The 21,547-nt window shown below is 32.8% G+C and overlaps 1 protein-coding gene across 3 annotated transcripts in view; it reads right to left on the bottom strand.

Annotated features, from left to right (window-relative positions):
• The window catches only part of PCDH15 (protocadherin related 15), a 1,784,920-nt gene that overhangs the window by 37,853 nt on the left and 1,725,520 nt on the right, over nucleotides 1-21,547 (bottom strand). For all 3 annotated transcript variants that reach the window (XM_050805159.1, XM_050805156.1, XM_050805157.1), the window contains 2 exons: nucleotides 16,535-16,750; nucleotides 7,233-7,321 (listed from right to left, as the gene is read on the bottom strand). In XM_050805159.1, coding sequence (XP_050661116.1) covers nucleotides 7,233-7,321; nucleotides 16,535-16,750 — 305 coding nt within the window. The remainder of the gene's footprint in view (nucleotides 1-7,232; nucleotides 7,322-16,534; nucleotides 16,751-21,547) is intronic.

Genomic DNA, 21,547 nt, shown 5'->3' with positions numbered 1-21,547 from the left:
ACACACACACACAAATAATTAAAAGTGAATGCCAAAAATTGCCCTGAATCTGACTTCTTGGTAGCAATATACCTATTTAAAATGCAAATAGTACAATCAAGTATGAAGCAAAACAGTATCTGATTATGTCAAACATTCTCAAAACAGAAAACTGGCTTTGATTAGTCTTCTAAAAAGTGAAAAAAAATATTTTAAATTTGAATGATAATTACAATTATTGAACAAAAATTACATTTTAATTTAAGGTTTTATTGTTCCACTTTACTTTGAATACTCTATAACATACTCCTGTTAATGTTTATTTAATCATGTCACCTTTAGAAAAAGTTTTAAAAACAGAAAACTTCTAAAGAAATATGTTAATATAGCTAATATATTTTATGTAACATATTTTAGTATAGTACCACATACTAATTAATGTCCAATACAAAGTTTATCTAAATAACTTTCTTAGAATAAATGCTGAAAGGTTTATTTAACTGATTTTTTTTCCTATGCAGATAGCATTATTTTAAAATCACAAACTAAGAGTGTCAATAAACAACTGATTCGCTTAACTTACTTATTCTCAAGCCAAGTTATTTTTGGTAGATGCCCTTAAATTTCAATTTACAGCATTACCTTATCCAGTTACCTGTATGTACATCTTCAGTTAATTTCAACGAGAAATTGCATTATGGAAAACTGTAGTGTAAGGTGTTTACTGATAGTTTTATAGATGAGACAGGTATTTACTCATGGTCGATTTAGCTTTTAATTTATTTACTTTTTTACACTAAAATTATTGCAGCAGCCATCTTCTCAATTACCCATTTGTCTGTGTGGATAAGTTGAGTTAAAATTACCATGTGATGAGAATTTCAGGTTTTGCATGCTCAGCTTACTCTCAAGAAAAGATGGGTTGGGTTTTTAATTAGGTTTGCCTCCTAAGAGGCAATGTAACAGAGGGAAATCCGTCTGCTGGTGGCTGATAGATGTAGATTAAAATTAAAACTCCACTACTGGGTCTTCGTGGAAATTACTTAACCTCTCAAAGTTTCAGGGAATTTATCTATACAGTGGGTAATCAAACCTACCTCAAAGAGCCTCTACGATAGGTTAAGGAGACTACATCCATTAAATGCACATAATCTAACCAATATGAAGCATGCTATAAATGTTAGCTATTTGTTGTGGTTACAAGAACTCTTCAGATTTCATGATTATAAACCCTACTTAGCCTTTTGTTCAGGTAAATGGCTTATATTTATCTAGCATCATAGAGAGTTCCACCCCAAGTCCTTATCAATATTTTTTCAAAAGCTTTGCTAAATGAATCAACAGGCATTGCAGATGGCTGGAGGGATAAAAATACAGGAATGCAGTTCCTGCAGTTCTGAATTTCTTTCCCCCATTAACACAGACCCACAGGGACTCTACCTAGACTCTACCTAAATGGTGCTCCAGCCACGGAACATTTTGTTAATTACATTACATGGTAACCTCTCTGTGGTATCCCACAAGATAAAAACATTTTCCCCTAATCTGGAATCAGATTTAGAAGGAGTTCTTTTGTACCAGAAGAGATATGGTTTTGTTAATTTTGTAACTGAATCTGTTCTTTTTGTTTAGCTTGTTTGCGTCTTTCACTTTGGCCCTAACAAGGTGAAAGTCAAGTTTGTGATTACTCGATATGTACTATACAGGCCTTTGCAGCATTTCTGTAATTACTTACTCTTACTCTGATCCTTTCTTTAATTTCTTTGTTGTTTGTTTGCTTTATTTTTCTAAACTCATTTTTAATGTATTTTACCTTTTTTTCCTGTGTGAATCATTGTAAACTACTTGTATTTCTTTTGGAATAAAGTAGACAATTAAAACAAAATTAAATTTAGTCTTTAATATTTATTAGACATATATGAAAGCATCTAAAATATAACTTATGACTTTCTGATACAAACGGAATTCTCTTGCATAAACATTCTGTGGAGTTTATGTCTCACATTAAAAAACAGCAGCACAGACTGTGGTAAATTGAATAAATTAAAGAAAGTGTAGAAAAGAATAATAAATAGGATTAAGAGAACAGAGGAATTGCCTCTTGCTGATTAAAGTGGTCTCTCAAGAAAGTGATATATCTACCTTGTACTATGGGTTGGGGTGAATTATAAAAATAATAAGCTGTTCAATTTTGCAAAACTTCTAGGCTATAAAACATAAAAAAGAGGAGGAAGAGAGGAAAGAATTTTAAAAGAAATAAATGTCCACTACGTATTTTGGAGATCTCCATAAAGCAACTGTGATTCAAATGTTTTGATAAAACAATATATAATGATGTCCTTATTTTTACACAACTATTTTCTAGTTATCTTCTAGTTGGTACAAACAAAAGATCTTAAAAATAAACTGAACTGAATGATATTTGAGGGGAGAAAAACAGATTATAATATAACTTAAGATTACCCACTCAGTCTTTCTTTGCTTTTCTTCTGAATTTCTAGATCTTAAAATGAAAACATAAATAAAGTTGGCCCGAATTTTTTTTCTTAGTGTTTTATGAGTGAATTTCACTTTTGAATATGAATAACCCCTTCCCTTCAAATCTCAGGAAAAAATATACCTGTATCAATTATTTTTTCTCCATCATAAGTTGATAAGAACATTTCAAACACTTCTAAAATTTTGAAGCTCAATTCAAAGATTCAGTCAATATATTGATACCTTCATTACAATGGTTCATTTTGCATTAGTAATTTTATTTCTGTAATCTATATCTTTTGATCATGCTATTTTCTTAAACAAAATAGTTGCCCCCAAATTTTGTTTGTATTATGTTCACAGAGCAAATAAAGACAACATAAACATGTTTATATTTGATTTAAAACTAAACATAGTGTTTTTAATTGATCTTCCAATAAAATGTATTTTTAATCTGGCAAGATCCCATTTATCTCTTTTTGAAAACAACAACAATAGCGCAAAGATTTTAAACTTTTTTCAACTCAAAGCAAAATGAAAATGTCCTCAATGGATAATAGAAACTATTTTGTTCGTTTATTTGTTTGTTTCTTTTGGCTTTCCATTGTCTCCAAAAGGTTGAATACTAAAAAGTAAAAAAGATAAAAAGTAGAAAGAATATTGATTCAACAAAATGCACTGCCTAAATGTAGCAGCCATGCCTCATCCTTTATTTTTTTCAATCTTCTTTTTTTTCTATGTTGCTGAGAAGGCATGGGGAAAGGGCACAAATATGATTGACTTGTTTTTTTTTTTTTATGTTACATCTCTCATGGCAAATATTAATTAAGAAAGTTGATTTATTTTCTTTATATATAAATTTTTTTTCCCAAACAGAAGCTGGTATAATAGAGTATAAGCATTCAGAAATGTGTTAATGAGTGAATGAATGATGAGTATTATGACCACTAAAATAAGAAACACATCTATTGGAAGAAACATGTCAGCATACAGGACTCTTTATGGAATCAATATGCAATGGAATCTTAAGACTTGATAAGTAATTTGCTTTCGGTAGACTTTGCTTATAGAAAAATGTGTACAAATTTGGAAAAACCAACTCATACAAAATAAAAAAATCTTACCTTAATATATGTGAAATATGTTATCTGAGATAAAACACTAATTATTGTGAATTTAAGCCATTTTGCAGATGATTAATCCTTAAACAATTTACTCATATTGGACTAAGATAATGTTCCTTCTAATAATAACTAAGAATCCATGTAAAATAAAACATTTTAAGCCTCAAAAATAGAACAGAAGTGAAAGTCATGGAGCACCTTTGTTTATAATCATCTTTGTTCCATGTGATTAATTGAATACTAAAGTTTTGGAAATAATTAAAAATCCTGCCATATTTAACTAAAAACAGAATTTTAAATCTGTACTTTTTCTACATTTCAAATAGATAAGCATTAAAGATGCTACTCCAATGTGCACAACTATTATTATCAAACAGTAGGTTTTAATTGTATAATTACATACTGGGGTATCTTCAGTTCTGTAGAGAACTATGATTTCTTTAATCACAATTAACCTAGTGAGTTAAAGACAAGTCATTCTTCTTGTAAAAAGAGGTTATTTCTCTACTAAATAATGCCCCAACTGAATATTTCAAAAAGTAGTAAATAAATTTTCTTTCTGTCAAAACCATGAATTTCCAAGGCTTTGAATAAAGGTGAGTCACACTAAACCTTTTTTTCAAGAATAGTAAATTATACCTTGAATAATAAATGGTAGGATTTATTATTATATTTGTGGTTTGTATTTTATTTTTATGATTGCCTTCAGTTTATTTCATAACTGTTACATTCCTACTTGTATTTACCTGTCTTTATTGCAGTTATCACTACATAACTTCATATTACATATTAATTTATTAATATTGCTATTTTATATCCCCATTTTTATGCAATAGAATAGAAGCTCCATGGCAACAGGGACTTCACTTTGTTCACTGATAAATTTCCAGTTACAATCTGTAACTATTTTTTAACTAATAAATCCCCAGCTTTAAGATACAAATGCAAAAACTCAAAGAGTTTGATATAGTGGCCCAAGACTTCCTAGCTAGTCTTTGGTGGTCTGGGAAATGAGCCTAGGTTCTCTGAAATAAAAAGGAGCTCAACCTTTCCCCTTAAAATCAAATTTTTATTACATTGATTTAAGAAAATGTGTTAGCAGTTATTATTTCATAGGTATGCTTCCCGAGAGGCCTTCCAATTCTCCTCCTAGAAATATACACACACACACACACACACACACACAAACATATATACACACACACACACACAAACATATATACACACACACACACACAAACATATATACACACACACACACACACTATATATACTATACAAATAAATTCTATATATGTGATATATATCCTGGCTACATTTCTAACATAGGTTTTGTAAGCTTAATTCTAGGAACTATAGATTGATTACACAGCACATTTCAGGTGTTACATAAATATTTCATAAAATTGAGGCTCTTCCACATCAAGTCAGTAACTACTTCAGTAAAGCTCTACCATAATTGAATTTTCATATTTTATTCAGAAGGTAAGAGATGGGTTTGAGCAACTCTGAGAAATAAGTTGTCAGTTCCGATTCATACAGAAATACCGTAACTCTGTGTTTCTAAACTCAAGTTTATACTTTTCAAAATGTCTCTTTTATAGATTCCTAAGGATTGAAATTTTAGAGCCACAAATTCCTCTTATTTGAGTTTCATGGTGAACTGGGAGTAGAAAGAAGTTGTAAAATGCAAACATTTCATAGTTTCTTCTTTAGACAATTATTTGCCAATTATTTGTCCATTGTGGTTAGGTGTCCCTACTGTTATTCTCACAGTTGTTTCTTTTTTTTTTTTTTTTTTTTTTTTTTTTTTTTTTGAGACGGAGTCTCACGCTGTTGCCCAGGCTGGAGTGCAGTGGCGCGATCTCGGCTCACTGCAAGCTCCGCCTCCCGGGTTCCCGCCATTCTCCTGCCTCAGCCTCCTGAGTAGCTGGGACTACAGGCGCCCGCCACCGCGCCCGGCTAATTTTTTTTTGTATTTTTAGTAGAGACGGGGTTTCACTGTGGTCTCGATCTCCTGACCTTGTGATCCGCCCGCCTCGGCCTCCCAAAGTGCTGGGATTACAGGCTTGAGCCACCGCGCCCGGCCAATACAAAGAGGTGAATTCTAAGATCAACTGAAAATACATCAGAGCATAGATATTCAAGGGTATCTGTAGTGGTGCAGATCCTCACTGGAATTTGTGGAATACAAAAATGAATATGTTTTATTACTTATGGGGACTGTTCAATTTTATAAGCTTAAAATCTAAAAAGTAGTAAAAAAAAACAAAATTCAGTATAGCCATTTCAGCCAATTCAGTGAGGTGAGGAGTAATCATCATTATTATAGCAGCTAAGATTTACTACAATCATTCCATTTTCCAGGTACTGTGGTCTTAGCTATCAGAGTATACTCATCTTTGTAAAACCTGCTCCATTGTAAAATGGATATGTCAGGTCATTATTTTTCCTTTCATCAAGTGTCCTCATTTGTACTAATTATATACTTACCAAGGGAACTTTATCTTATTGCCTAAAATATTGGTCTACCAAAAAATAAAAATAAAAATGATGATCACATGATATTCTAGTTTTCCACTTCATCAGATAGGGATGTCTCGAGGGAAATACAGAAATGGCTTTGATGATAATATAACTTGTCACCTAAAAATGTCATAGGGAATTAATGTGTTTATTGGTCTCGTCACTAGAACAATAAATTATTCTATTTAATTAACTATTTGGCACCCTGATGGCTACCTGAGTTATGTGTGTATTTTCATCACTCACCCCAGACACGGATGGGGGAGTGCTGGCTTCAGAGTGCTGACTCAGGTCTTAACGGTTCTTATCACTCCCACTTCCATCTACTAATGTAGGTTTCAAAAAGGGATCAGAAATACTTCTGCTTAAGAAAACTCTAAATTTACATTTACATAGGTTTTTAAAAAATCTACAAAAAGAAATCAGACATGGAAGGGATAATTTCTTAAACAACTAGTGTTGAAAAAAAATGGAATATCCATATGTAAAAAAATAAGGTTGGGCCCTTATCTTACACCATATGCAAAAATTAACTCAAAATGGATTAAACATCTAAATATAAGACCTCCAAACCATAAAATGCCTAGAATAAAATATATGAAAGGAGTTTTGTAACACTGGATTTGACAATGATTTATTGAATATGGCGCCAATAGCACAGGCAACAAAAGCAAAAATAGATGGACTACCTCTGATTTTAAAACTTTTTGCCCAATTAGTGACACAATCATCAGGGTGAAAAGGCACCCTATGGAATGGGAGAACATATTTGCAAATCTTACATCTGACAAGGGATTAGTAAAATAATATCTAAAAGACTCCAACAACTAAACAGCTAAAATAAATCAAGTAACCCAATTTAAAAAATTAAAATTAAAATAAATCAAGTAACCCAAAAGGAGGGAGGATGGGAGGGGCATGAGGGCTGACAAATTAGCTATTGGCTGCAGTGCTCACTATTTGGGTGGTTGGCACACTAGAAGCCTAAACCTCACCATTATGCAATATATACATGTAACACACCTGCACATGTATCCCCTGAATCTAAAATAAAATTTAAAAAATAAAAAAGTTAAAAATCATGGTCACATAAAAATAAATATATAAGGAAACAAAATCAATTACTCTGTAAGATCTTCTATCTTTTTTTCCACTAGAGTAGGAGGCACATTGGAAACAATGACTTGCATATCCAGCTGATTGACCACAGAGACCTGAAAGAAGAAAAAACAGAATTCATTTAATTTTTACTCACTGAAATTTCCATAATCAGAAAACCCCCACATTACCTCTTCCCTACTATGCATAGACACAGTGGTTTCTCATTTTCAAATTCAGGAACAATTTTTTTTTTTTTTAAATTATACAATCTACACAAGAGGTTGGAGACTAACTGGGGCAGACTGAGCATGAGAAACTATTTGTTGTTTACCTAGAAATTAAAAATTCTGAGTTATTTCAATTGTTTTTGGTTTTGTGTTTGTTTTATTGGGTATTTACTGAGACATGAAGTGTGGCATTTTTTAAAAAATTTGATTGTTAAGGAACACCCAAGATAATGAAAAATATGTTTTATATTTTACAAGTCTTGAGAGATCATTTATTCATTGTAACTAAGAATCTGAGATATGACTGGCTAGAATAATTCATTCTACGAGGTCATCACATATAGTTTTCTTATCTATTTAACCAACTTTAAATTTGTGTAGGTAGAGATATATATTTAGAACTTTACCTATGGGTTAAATTTGCTAATTTAACGGCTATTGATAACTATGTCTCATTCATTTAAAATCTACTGAATTTCTTCTATGATCTTACATTTGAAAAATAGAAGAAAAATAAAAATATTTATTCTGTGCTTACAACATGGCATTTATTCTTTTCCTCAGTATTTTACAGGTTTAACTCATTGAAATATATAGAAAGAATCAGGTTGTTATTAAGATCATTTCCATTTTAAAATAAGAAACATAAATGGAAGATATATTTAATAACTTAATCCTAATTAAATGCAGTCTGTCTTACACCAGAGCTTGTGCTCTTTACTATTTTTCAATACCGATATAAAAATTCTAAAAGGCCATATATTATCATGCACATACATTTACATACTATTAAAATATAAATGCATTTGTACCAGAATCATAAATTGAACACTCTGGGTTAGGCATACTTAGCACCGCATCTCAATACAATCTACAGTAGGGAGTAATTTCACGTTGCCATACATTTTTTTATGGGCTCCAGGTTCTTTACATATAGAGACCCCTATTAGGGGTCACAAACTCAGATGTCTTCAGGAACCAGGCAGGTAACTTAAAAGAGAAAAGTAGCCAAAAATATGAAATAATAGAAAGAAGTGGAAGTAACACAAATCCGAGAGCATATAACTCAGCTGAAGAGGTCAGCTACTACTCACCTCTAAGGAATATTGCAATGTGGGGGAAAAAAAATCCAGATTTCCTAGATCTTTCAGTTTTTCAGGAAAAAAAGAAATCCAAAATATTATGTAAAATGTTTGCTACTAGTTAGAAATGTATCAAACCATTGTGTGAGCCTAATCAATCATGTCTGAAGACTTTATTAAGACAGGAGTAGGTCTGATTACTACTTCTGAGCAAGCAGTTTATGCTGGCAGTTTTAACTTTGTGCCCCTAACCCGTTATAGGAGTCCGGGACCAAATGACTAAATTTCCCTTCAACGTGTAAATGAGTCTTGATTGTCTTTTTACAAAACACATCTAACTTCACTAGCAAAAGGGATCATTACAGTTTTTGTATCACTTTGTCTTTTCTTATTGGTATTGAGTAAAAAAGGATATAGAAGTTGCATAGAAATATTTTTTGTTTTATTGTTTTTGAGTTTTTAGCAGTAAAATTACATGATAAAGATTTCTAGAAGTATGTATATGAAACTTGTATAACTGTTCCCTCCTTCCCTCCTTTCCTTCTTTCTTCCTTCCTTCTCCTTCTTTTTTTCTTCTTTTAACATTGGACCAGAAAAGGTTAAAAGTTTTGATAAAAAGCAAACCACCTGGAACAGGTAGTAACTATACAGTGTTATTCCAATGAGAATTATAATCACTAGGCCTCATTCTCTGTTCCCTGAAGCCCCCTTCATCTCCTCTAACTGCTGGACTCAGAAGTACTGGAGTCCTGGCCTCAGGACAGAGGAGCTTTTGTAGTGGGACTAGTGCTGAAGCACTTCCTAATTCCACCATCTGTTGGGAGAAGGCCCCTGGACCATGATGTGGGTCATGGATACAGTGAGTAGTAGGGAGCATTAGCAGGATAATGGAAAAGAGAGGAAAATGAGTAGGAGAAATAACTCCTTATTATTGAGTATTTCAGTGGAAAATTGTTAGGACTGTCTGACCTGTCAAACTGTTCTCTTCTCACACATCTGTCTCCTGGTCTGGTAAGCATGTGCTTCAACCCACCTTTTCTGGCTGACAGACTGTTAGAAATCCCTACTATTAGTATTCCTCTAATTCTCCAATGTCTCTTATTTCCCTACATTCATCCTGCCCAGGCCTTCAAAAATAGACCCTTCAGTAAACTGTCTTCAAATTATCTGATTCTTGCAATGTAGACTTAAAATTTTTAAAAAAATCTGTTTCCAATGTGCATGAATTTTCTGCAAGGTTCTTATGGATACAGATCCAAAAAACTATAAAAGCTGGTGTCAGGCTGTATATACCAGAAATCTGTCACACTTTGCAAATATTATATAAGATGTGAACAAAAACAAAGGTGGGAAAGGAACTAAGTAGTAACTAGTGGAGGACAGATTCAGCAGCCACAGAGGAAGACCAAACATAAGCTTTTCTATCTTAGGGTAGAAACAGGATTTAATCAAGGAAATCTCCTGCTCCAAGGATGGGGATCTACATTAAATATACCCAACAGGATTTCAGAATTGGCCTGGACAATTCTGTATGTCTACCATTATTGTCCTCTTCAAATAGGAATTTCTATTGGATATTCTGTATTTTTCCACCATCTATACTGGGTGAATTTATTTTCTGGATCACTGAAATACCAGGAGTTCCCTCTAGACCTGATAAAAAGAACAGCATGACAGCTAAGACTCAGGTGTTAACTTTGATAAGACTTTGTTCTATTTGTGTGGAAAATAATGAAATATTTGATAATCAGAAGTATAGACTGGTTAGCTGTTCACCAGCTCTATCTATCTTCCTATTGGGAACACACAATAGATTTCTCAGCCTTCTTTGTAGTTTAATGGAGCCATGTGATGGAGATCTGTCCAATGTAAACTTAGTGGAAAGGAAAGAATGAATGTTGTTAAATCTGAAGGAAAGTCAGTGCTTTCCCTTCATCAGAAAGATAAGTTACTTATTCAAAATATTTTAAGCCGGATGTGGCGCCTCACACCTGTAATCCCAGCTCTTTGGGTGGCTGAGGCAGGCCGATCAATTGAGGCCAAGAGGTTGAGACCAGCCTGGCCAACATGGTAAAACCCTGTCTCTACTAAAAATACAAAAAATAGCCAGGCATGGTTGTGCATGGCTGTAATTCCAGCTACTCTGGAGGCTGAGGCATGAGAATCACTTGAACCTGGGAGGCGGAGGTTGCAGTGAGCCAAGACGCCACTGCACTCCAGCCTGGGCGACAGACTGTCTCAGAAAAAAAAAAAAAAAAAGAAAGAAAAAAAGTGAGATTTTGAGCAAAATTCTGACTGAAAGAGTAGGAGTTAACCTTTAAGGTGTCTGGAATATATCAATTTTAAAGTTATACTTTATTATGATGTTAATATATTTTGAAAATATACTTTTGTATTTTCTTTTAAAGATACAAAAAGAAAAAATATTTAATTCTGATAAATTAACAAAGGTCACACTGTCGCACTGTATTTAACTCCAAGAGTAGTTGTCTCACACTTACCTCCAACTAATTACTTTAAAATTTTTAAATCTCCTCAAAGTGCTAATGTCTGATTTATATAGAACACACACATTTTGACTACACAAATGCAGAAAATAGGATATTACAATTTACATTTTAGTCTTCCACAGAAATTCTACAACTTTATTCTGGTTTGTTTTATCATCTATAACAAGGATATTTAGCTGTTTAAGATTAGTAGATTTTATTTATGCTACTTTTCCAGTATACCTTCTGCAAAAATGCAAATATTTCCAGAACTTTGCATGTCAGTTTATTACACCAAATATTTAGTAATTTTTTGTAAAATTATTTAATTCCATAGGTTAACCACTAATGAAGGCTTTATAAATATGTTTCCATCATCATTGAGATTTATACTTGTAATGGATTAAAATTACTAGGTATTGTTAAAAAGAAGAGAAATAACATTTGTGAAGCACAAAATTAAAAAAAAAATGGCTGGAAATTTACATGTTATTATGTCTATGTCCTTTCCATTTATTCTCATAAGTTTCTTATACATTTTAAATAGTGCTGTCCAATAGAAATATAATGTGAGCCACGAATGCAAATCACATATGTAATTTTAAATTTTCTGGCACCCACATTAGAAAGATAGAAATAATAAGATTGATTCAATAACACATTTAACCCAATATGTTTAATACATGTTTAGTAAAATATAATTTTAACATGTAAAGAACATTCTACATATTATTATTTAAGTCTTTGAAATCTGGTGTGTATTTTATCCTTATAGCACATCTCCGTGTGACCTAGCCATGTTTCAAGTATTCAATAGCTACATTTGGCTGATAGCTAGCATATTGGACAACCCAACTTTAGAGATATTCATCACCTCCTGCTTGAACCGTCTTTCCTAACTGGTCTCTGCTGCAAACTCACTTTTTATTAAATAAAAGAGGTGTTTTAATAGTCCACTTAGATAATTATGTATTTTCTTTTTAAAATACTATACCAAAATTCAAGGTTAGTTTCCACATGAAATCTAAAACCATGTTCAGTTACACTAAAATCTGTTTGTCTGTCTTGTACTTTTTTTTTTTTTTTTTTTTTTTTTTTTTTTTTGGTGAGATGGAGTTTTGCTCTTGTTGCCCAGGCTAGAATGCAATGGCGTGATCTCAGTTCACAGAAACCTCCGCCTCCTGGGTTCAAGCGATTCTCCTGCCTCAGCCTGCCGAGTATCTGGGATTACAGGCGTCCATCACCACACCCGACTAATTTTTGTATTTTCAGTAGAGACGAGGTTTCATCATGTTGGCCAGGCAGGTCTTGAACTCCTAACTTCAGGTGATCCCCCTGCCTCAGCCTCCCAAGTTGCTGGGATTACATGCTGAGCCAACACACTCAGCCATTGTACTCTGAATAGATCTTTTACACATGTATAACTTTTTAACATCTTGCATTGGCCACTTAGAAAATACAAGTTTACAGAACACTGCAGATTTTGCAAATATCAACACATTTCATTACACAATATCACTAAATAAATCACATTATTTAATAAAACCATTGACTCATCAAGAAAGTCTAAATATTCAGAAGCTAGTAAAGTTTACAGTGACAGGTACAATTTTTTTAATATTCTAATTTGTCCTTGAAAGCTTCAGTATTATCATTACTTGTTTACATTGAAATGACAGGCTCCCTTCATCCATTTTGTGTAAATGCCTACCAAATACTTAAGTGTGAATAACCATATTTTGTCTCTAGGTTGCTCTTTCATATGACAATGTTAGTCCATTTAAAAAGCAGCTAGTTCAGCTTGCATAGTGCTTTTCCTTGAGGCAACCATCTTCCACATACAGCAGATATACTTTTTGCCTACTTCTCATTTCATCAACAAATATTGAAAAGGTGTTTAGGACACTTTCATTGATAGGTTAGCCAGCTGCCTAGATAGATATACAGTATTTACTAAGGAATGAATGTGAGGTTTAGAAGAGAAAGGAGTCAAGAAATTTTTTGCCTAAGGAACTCAAAGTGATTTGGTCATCAAATAAAATGAGGAAGACTATAGGTGGAAGAAATATGATGAAGAAGAGAAATCCATTAGGAAACACTAAATAAACACCTTTTTAAAAATACTCAAGTGGAATGGCTACATGTACAAATAAATATGTGAGTCTGGTGTTCAGGAATGAGCTTTAAGGTAAAGATGTAAGTTTGAGAGCTTTCACTATGTAGATGATATTTTTAAGTTATGGGACTAAGTGAGCTTAACAAGTGAGTGAATGCAGATAGAAAAGAGAGGTAATGTCTGAGTCCTGAGAAACCTCAATACTAAAAGGTCAGGAGAAGAAAATGAACCAATAAAGGAGACTGGGAAGGAGTAAACAAGGGAGTATGGTGGGTGGGCTGAAACCTTAGTGAGGGTAATAGTCAAGCATTGCTGATGGTTCAAGTAAGATAAGGACTGACATTATCAGTACATTTCCTAACATGAAAGTCATTGGTGGCATCGACAAGAATAGTTTGGAAGAGTGATTGGAGAGAAAACACTCCTATGATGAGAGGGTTTAAGAGAGATTCAATAGTGAGAAATAAGTCAATTCTAACATAGAATTTTGCTAGAAAGAAGAATAGAGAAATGGATGACAGCTAGAAGGTGATATAGATCAAGAGATATTTTAGAATTTTTGGAAGATAGGAAAAAAGCATTGTTGTGGGAATAATCTGATATAAGGAGGAAATTTATATTAATAATGTAGAAAAGAAATGGGAGAGCTGCTGAGGCAATGTCCAAGAGCTGGTAAGTGGGAATTGAATCTACTGCATAAGTAGATGTACAGGCTTTAGATAAAAACAGAGAGAATTCACCTAAAGGAGCTAGAAAGAAGGCAAAGAATATTGGCCTAGATCCTGGAGGGTAGGTAGATTTAGTAGTAGGAGTCATAGAAGTGTCCTTCTAAATGCTTTAGTATTAGTTTTCTGTGAAATAGCATGCCAGTTAATCAGGCCATAGTGAGAATGAGGACAAGGTATTGGAGAATTAGGAGCAAAGAAGATTTTCTGTGACATCGAGGCAAAATATAGTGATTACTGAACAAAGCAAAAGCTCATTTGGAGGGTTTTAGTCATTAATTTAAATGGATACTGACGCAGGAGAATAGGGTCTGGAGGCAGGGAACCGAAGGCCAATTTGTGCTGACTTCCTAAAGCTGAATGAAAAGGGAAAACACCAAGGTCTGGGGCCAGGGAATCTAAGGCCAATTCATGATAGTTTTCTAATGGTGGATTAAACAGGAAACTCCTGGGTCTGGGAGCAGGGAACCTAAGCCAATTAACGCCAACTTCCTAAAGCTAAACCAAAAGAAAGAAAGAAAAAAAACATCTCTCCACACCCCGCCTGAGTAACAAAGGATCAAAGCCTACTCTCCCTAAAACCCTCCCCCTTTCTCAGGCCATTCCTCATTCATTTTTCCTCACATACTGTTCCGGGCTGAGTACACATTTGTAATTTATTCAGACTTGTCATCATCTCTCTTCCTTCTTGGTTTGGGCACTCATACTCTCTAGATAAACCTCTTATTTATCTCATATCTCCTTTCTCTTGACTGGTAGGATTACAAAGCTTATCAAAAATATCATTTGGCTGGGATGGCATACCAGATGTTATTAGTTTGCATCAGAATATGATATCATATATATAACAAATTATGGCTTTTTGAATTAACTTTCTTTCTTTGTAAATATATTTTGAATGATATTAAAAGTCATATTCTTAAATTTCCACACAATAGATATGGAATTCAAATATTAAAAATAAACTTTATATCTCATATGTACACTAATATGTACATAATATATACATATATAATTAGATTGATATATATTTAAAGATTATATATTAAAATTATATATTATGTAAAGATTATATATATTTTGTGTTGATTTTTATAGTATTTTAATTACACTTAGTGTAGTGACTTTATTGTTTAGTTTTTATTTTATTTTTTATTTTTTGAGATAGAGTCTTGCTCTGTCACCCAGGTTGGAGTGCAGTGGCTTGATCTCAGCTTACTGCAACCTCTGTCTACTGGGTTCAAGCGATTCTCCTGCTTCAGCTTCCCAGTAGCTGGGATTACAGGTGCGCACAACCACGCCCAGCTAATTTTTGTATTTTTAGTAGAGACAGAGTTTTACCATCTTTGCCAGGCTGGTCTCAAACTCCTGACTCAAGTGATCCACCCGTCTCGACCTCCCAAAGTGCTGGGATTACAGGTGTGAGCCACCATGCCTGGCCTATTGTTTAGCTTTTAAGCACCAAAATGTGCATATCTTAAATAATAGAACATAGAATAGGACATTATGTTACATGAAATAAGCCAAGAACAGAAAGTTAAAAACCACATGTTCTTATTCATATATGGAATCTAAAAAAAAGATGATCTCATAAAAATAAGTGTATAAGGTTCTATAAGGTTTACCGATATTAATTTGATCATAAATTTATGTCAAACTTAATATCTCCTATGTCAAAACTTCTTGTCTTAGAGTGGCCTTCATTTACTCTATTGCAGTTTTACTGTTAAAAAAGAGAATGCTCCTGGAGGACTGTTTGGGCCACAATCATGGTGATTGTTCTTCACCATTATCTAAGAAGAAAAATATTTGATCATTAATGTATGCCTGTACATGAAGGTTACGCTTGTCCAGGGAACTAAATGAGCTGAACTGTGAAAAAATGAAAATGTACAATGCAAAGAACAAAAGACAACTTATTATTGATCTGTCTTTATGTGACAAATATTTCCAATAAATATATTTTGTATTAGATTCATCAGACAATAGTCCAAATAACCCATGCTTTCAAGTTGGTAAAGAGTCCATAGGATATATGCACTGCTGTTAAATATTTTCAATAAAAGCTAGTATCAAACTTCCCTTTCAAATGATCTATCACTGAACTTCTGCACAGCCTAAGTGAAAATTAGAACAATGATATTATTGACTATAGCCAAATATAACTTAGTCAAAGTTAATCAATGTCATCATTGGGGATTTAGATAAAACAAAGAAATAAATACTATTGGAACAAAATTTGCCCCCAAACATTTTCTTTGTATTCTCAATTACAAAATGCTGAAAGTAATTTAAACAAATAATTTCATAGTTTAATTTCCATAGTATAACTCTGTGAAGCATTTAAAATTTTTATGTAGCACTGGACAACACTATATTAAAAATGAGCTTTGAAGACCAAATAGAAATCCAATGCTTATACCTTGGTTGTTACAATCATATTTTTTCAAATATTAAAATGTTTTTCTCAAAGGTCAAGAAAAATAAACACCTTATGGTGTTATATATATGAACCATATATTTACATATTCCTAAACTATAGTGACTAACAATCTGGGTGAAAATTAACAATAATTATGTTTTTGAAAACCCATTTTAAATTAATCTTAGAAGTTCTATAAGCTGAAAACACTGACCCATGGCTAGTACTGCAGCTACTTCCCTTTCCTGAAGTTTTATCTACTTACAAGTACGTCGGCTTTGCCACTCAGTCCCTTCCCATAGTCGTCAGTTGCAATAACTTGAAACTTGAAGTAGGATCTCCTCATATTATGGAAGAGCATAGCAGTTTTGATAAGCCCTGTATAGGTTTCCACTACAAATCCTTCTTTTCCCTCTTTAATTGGTGGTATTATGAGTCTGTAGGCCATGACACTATAATTGCCCGTATCTTTATCAGTAGCCTAAGAGGAGAAAAAAAAGAGGTTATAATTAAGCAGGAAAAGATAACCTTTATGAAACGGCTTATTTTTGTTTGTAAGAATGAGGTTTCTTATGTAATAATAACATAATAAAGCCCTCCTAAATGTCTATTTTTTCTGGATATAGTTATGTAGATGCATAGACTTTGTGTTCACAGTTTTGAATGGTTGTTATTAGAATGATAATAACTACTGACATATGAATAAAAAGGACATAGGTATAATTTTGTACCCTTTAACACATTTCTCCCTACCCCTCCTTTCCTTTTACCCTTCCCAGCCTCCAGTATCTTGTATTCTACACTTTATTTTTATGAGATCATCCTTTTTTTAGATTCTACATATGAATAAGAACATGTGGTGTTTAACTTTCTGTTCTTGGCTTATTTCATGTAACATAATGTCCTAGATAGGGGGAATAGGTTCTAGTGCTGTATACCACTGTAGAATAACTATAGTTAACAATGGTATATAGTTCCAAATAGCTATAAGAAGTATAGTGAATTTTCCCAACACACAGAAGTGATAACTGTTTGAGGTGATAGATAGGCTAATTAATCTGATTTGATTGCTATGTATTACACATACAGAAACATCTATGATACCAATAAGTAAGTACTATTCTTATTTGTCAATTTTAAAAGTAGATTTAAAAAAACAGACATAGACACAAACAGAGTCAATGAATCAAGATTTTTGGTTTACGTGTTTGTTGAGTTCAACTCTGTGTGTTGATCCAAATTGGTTGAAGGATGGGATTGGTTGTCTACCTAATGTTTGTCTTGCTGTAATAGGCATACAATTTGATGGTATTTTTGATGTAGCACATAGCCTAAGGGGGATAAATATAAAAGAATGTAGTAAAATATCTGGAATGAAATAAAATAAAGTACCATCTGACTTCCTTTTTAATCATCTTGTATCCTGATTAAGCATATTTGTTCCTGGTGATAGGTACTTATAATCCACATATTAAAGTTTCCTACCATTTAGAATTAAAAAGGACTGACACATTGTTTAGACTTTTTTCATTTGTTTTTAAATACAGCTATGAGAATCTTAAATTGGGCCAGCTTCATGGTGTCAAATTAGGGGAAATTTTTTAGAATGTCTATTTCAGAATTATTACATAGTGAAATACTTGGAAAATAAATGGTAGATAAGAGAGTTTTACAGACTTGATAAAAGATGATTATACCTTATTCATGATACTAGATATGTAAGTTAGACATTTTCATTTATTATAACAATAATTACTATTTTTATTATCTGTTTATTCTTATTTTTATCTATGCTATTATTATTAAGTATGAGTATGTATTTATGATCTGCCATTACTAAGAATTGCTAAGAATCATACAAAATACAAAATACAATCATACAAAAATAGTCTTATCTAATAACAATAAAAAAACTGAGGAATATATTGTTTTACTTATATAAATTATTGCTATCCAATAAAACTTTCTGAAGTGATAGAAATGTTCTTAATCAGCTCTGTCTTATGCAGTAGGTACTAGCCAAATATGACAAATGAAAAGTGGTTGATGTGACCAAGAAACTGAAATTTCAATTTAATCTAATTTTAATATAAGTTACATAATGAAAGACTACATAAGTGGTAAAGTTGAGACACAAATGATTAAAATAGTAAATAATAGCAAATGTGTATTAAATACAGAAAGAACTTGATTTAGCTTCAAATTCTATATATATTGTGAACCATTTAAAACATTTCCAGATAATCATATCACTTGTTAGAAAAGGTAATTTAAACTACACAACCCAGATAACTTCACTTCAGGATCAGTTATTTCATGAATTTTCTAGGGAGTTAATATTCCCTCTTTTTTTTTTTTTTCTCTGCCACCCAGGCTGGAGTGCAGTGGCATAAACTCGGCTCACTGAACCTTAGTCTCCCAGGTTCAAGCTGTCCTCCCATATCAGCCTCTGAGTAGCTGGGACTATAGGCACGCCACTACGCCTGGCTAATTCTTTGTAGACACAGGGTCTTGCTATGTTGCCTGGGCTGGTCTTGAACTCCTTGACTCAAGCAATCCTCCCATCTTGGTCTACCAAAGTACTGGGATTACAGACATGAGCCACTGTGCCAAGCCTAAAACTATCTTTAGAAGAGGACAAGCTCAAACTACTGGCTAATCTCTTTAGATAGTTTATATGGCTTACAGCACGGCAGAGCTCAGTTTTGGTATTAGAGTAATAGTAATTAGTTATCAATGTTAGGTCACATTCTTACTTAAAGGAAAAAGAAAATGAACAAAGAAAGAAAAATAGTATCAAAATTTTTTGTACTTAAACTTTGAACCACAGGTTTATAATCATTTAACAAAGGATAGCATAAGAAAGAAAACGCATATTCCCAGCTACAATAAGTCAAAGTCTGAATCAAGGTATCCAAGACATTTCTTCCACATAGAATGAGCAAATTTGGGACAAATGTCAAATCAGTCAGATTTAGTTACACATTATTCTCTATCTTCTTATTAACATGGATATTTCTCTGAAACAAACTTTTTATTATTAGTGTAAACTTTAGAAAGGGATAACAAACATGCAAAAAGTGTACAAATTATAAATGTAAAGCTCAATAAAATTTTGCAAAATACACACATCCACATGACCAGCATTTGCATCAAGAAACAAAACAAGCCAGGCATGGTGACTCATGGCTGTAATAACAACACTTGGGAGGCCAAGGCTGGAGGATCATCTGAGCCCAGGAGCTTGAGACCAGCCTGAGCAACACAGTGAAATGCTATCTCTTGAAAAAACAAAATCATTATCCATATTCCAGAATGTACTTCATGCACTTGGAGTCACAATCTGAGGCCTTCTTAAGGAAAACCACTTTCCTAATCTAACATTGTTGATTAGTTATGCCTATTTTTTAAACTTTACATTGATTGAATCATAAAATATGTTCTGTTTTCTGACTTCTTTCAGTTTTGCATTGTAAGATTCTAAACCCTTATATTTAAAATAAATACTGTATAACAACACAATCACGTTTGGAAAAGAAAAGATAGTTACCATAAAATCACAGAGATTGCTTGGCATATTAAGCTACTTTACACAGTTCTTACTGATTAACTTCCAATTTCAGTAAGCAAGTAATTTCACTTTGCAATATGCCTAATTTATTAAATTATGATAACTACAAAATAGTCATATTCCATCTTAAAAGATTAAAGTGTTTTGTTAAATGTGCCTTTCCGGAAACAAACAATCACTTAATGCAAAAGTTTGGGTGTAGAACTAGACAATTTAACTCAGAAATAACTATTTTCTTTTATGATTTTTCATATAAATACCCTAATATTTGCAGAAAATAGTCAAGAATGAGATAAACGTTTTTTAAAAATCATGTTTAGTAGAATTAAAAAAATAAAACCCTATTGGCATATGTATGTTATACAGTAAGGACTCTAATTTTTATTTCTTTGAATGAATATGATAGTCTTTGGGATCTTAGAGATCTTATTTCAGGAGATATTCATCAAAGACGATTGCCAGGATCATTAGCATATTTTCCAAATCTCCCCTCTTCCTCAAGTATTTTCAGTTGAATACTAGTAATTTAAATATTGAATGATGAAAATTCCAACGGGTGCCATACTTAAGAGCAATTGAATGGATTTTTAATTTTTAGTCTACCCAATTTATAACAAATACATATTTTAAAACCCAAAACCTATCCGGTAAGATGTGGCTCTGACTGATGTTGAGCATATGTAATACCATCATACATAGATAACAACCAAATGTTCTTTCCATAAACTCAATAACAAGATACGATATATTTAAAAACACACTGAGTCACACCAATAATAAAGTTCAGAGCACAATTTTAAATCTGGGTCAAATGTGAAAAGTAAGTGAGAGTTTCAGCAGAGCATATTGTCTCTATTTGGTTTTAAATAATTTTAAACTTACTTTTTTGGTTGTTTGTTTTTTGCATTGTTTTGGAGTGAGGTGGACTCCAGTGTCAGGTGTGACTGAAAAATGAATAACTCAAGGCCTGGGGTGGGGCTTACACCTATAATCCCAGCACTTTGGGAGGCTGAGGCAGGCAAATCACAAGGTCAGGAGATCAAGACCATCCTGGCTAACACGGTGAAACCCCATCTCTACTAAAAATTTAAAAAAAAAAAAAAAAAAAAAAAATTAGCCAGGCAAGGTGGCAGGCGCCTGTAGTCCCAGCTATTTGGGAGGCTGAGTCAGGAGAATGGCGTGCACCTGGGAGGCTGAGCTTGCAGTGAGACGAGATCACACCACTGCACTCCAGCCTGGGCGACTGAGTGAGACTCCATCTCAAAAAAAAAAAAAAAAAAAAAAAAAGGAAAGAAAAACTAATAACTCAAAATTTCAGATTTCTTTATTCATAAAATAAAAATAAGGATGCCCAAAAATAGCTTTTGAAAATTTTATATATATTCATATATATGTGTATTTTTTACACAAAAATATAAATATGGCCAAGTCTGGTGTAACTATTATAGTTACCTAAGTTCTCATAATAGTGATTCAAAAGGTTTAACATTTTTCCATATTATGTTTAACCATGAATATGTACATTTATGCATTCAATCAATTTAGACCCTTATTACTTCAGACACATTATCACACAATTATAATTCCCTTAACAAAATAATGCATTAACCATTTTTCTCTTATAGAACTCCAGATGCAAGCACTTTGCTATAATAACTCTACTTTTCTTAATTTTCTTTTGCAGTTCTCCTTTATTGCTTCCAGTTC

This window comes from Macaca thibetana, chromosome 9 (assembly GCF_024542745.1).
Source record: "Macaca thibetana thibetana isolate TM-01 chromosome 9, ASM2454274v1, whole genome shotgun sequence".
Lineage (NCBI taxonomy): Eukaryota > Metazoa > Chordata > Mammalia > Primates > Cercopithecidae > Macaca > Macaca thibetana.
Note: the sequence above shows the minus strand (reverse complement) of the source record. Positions and strands in the feature narration are given on the sequence as shown.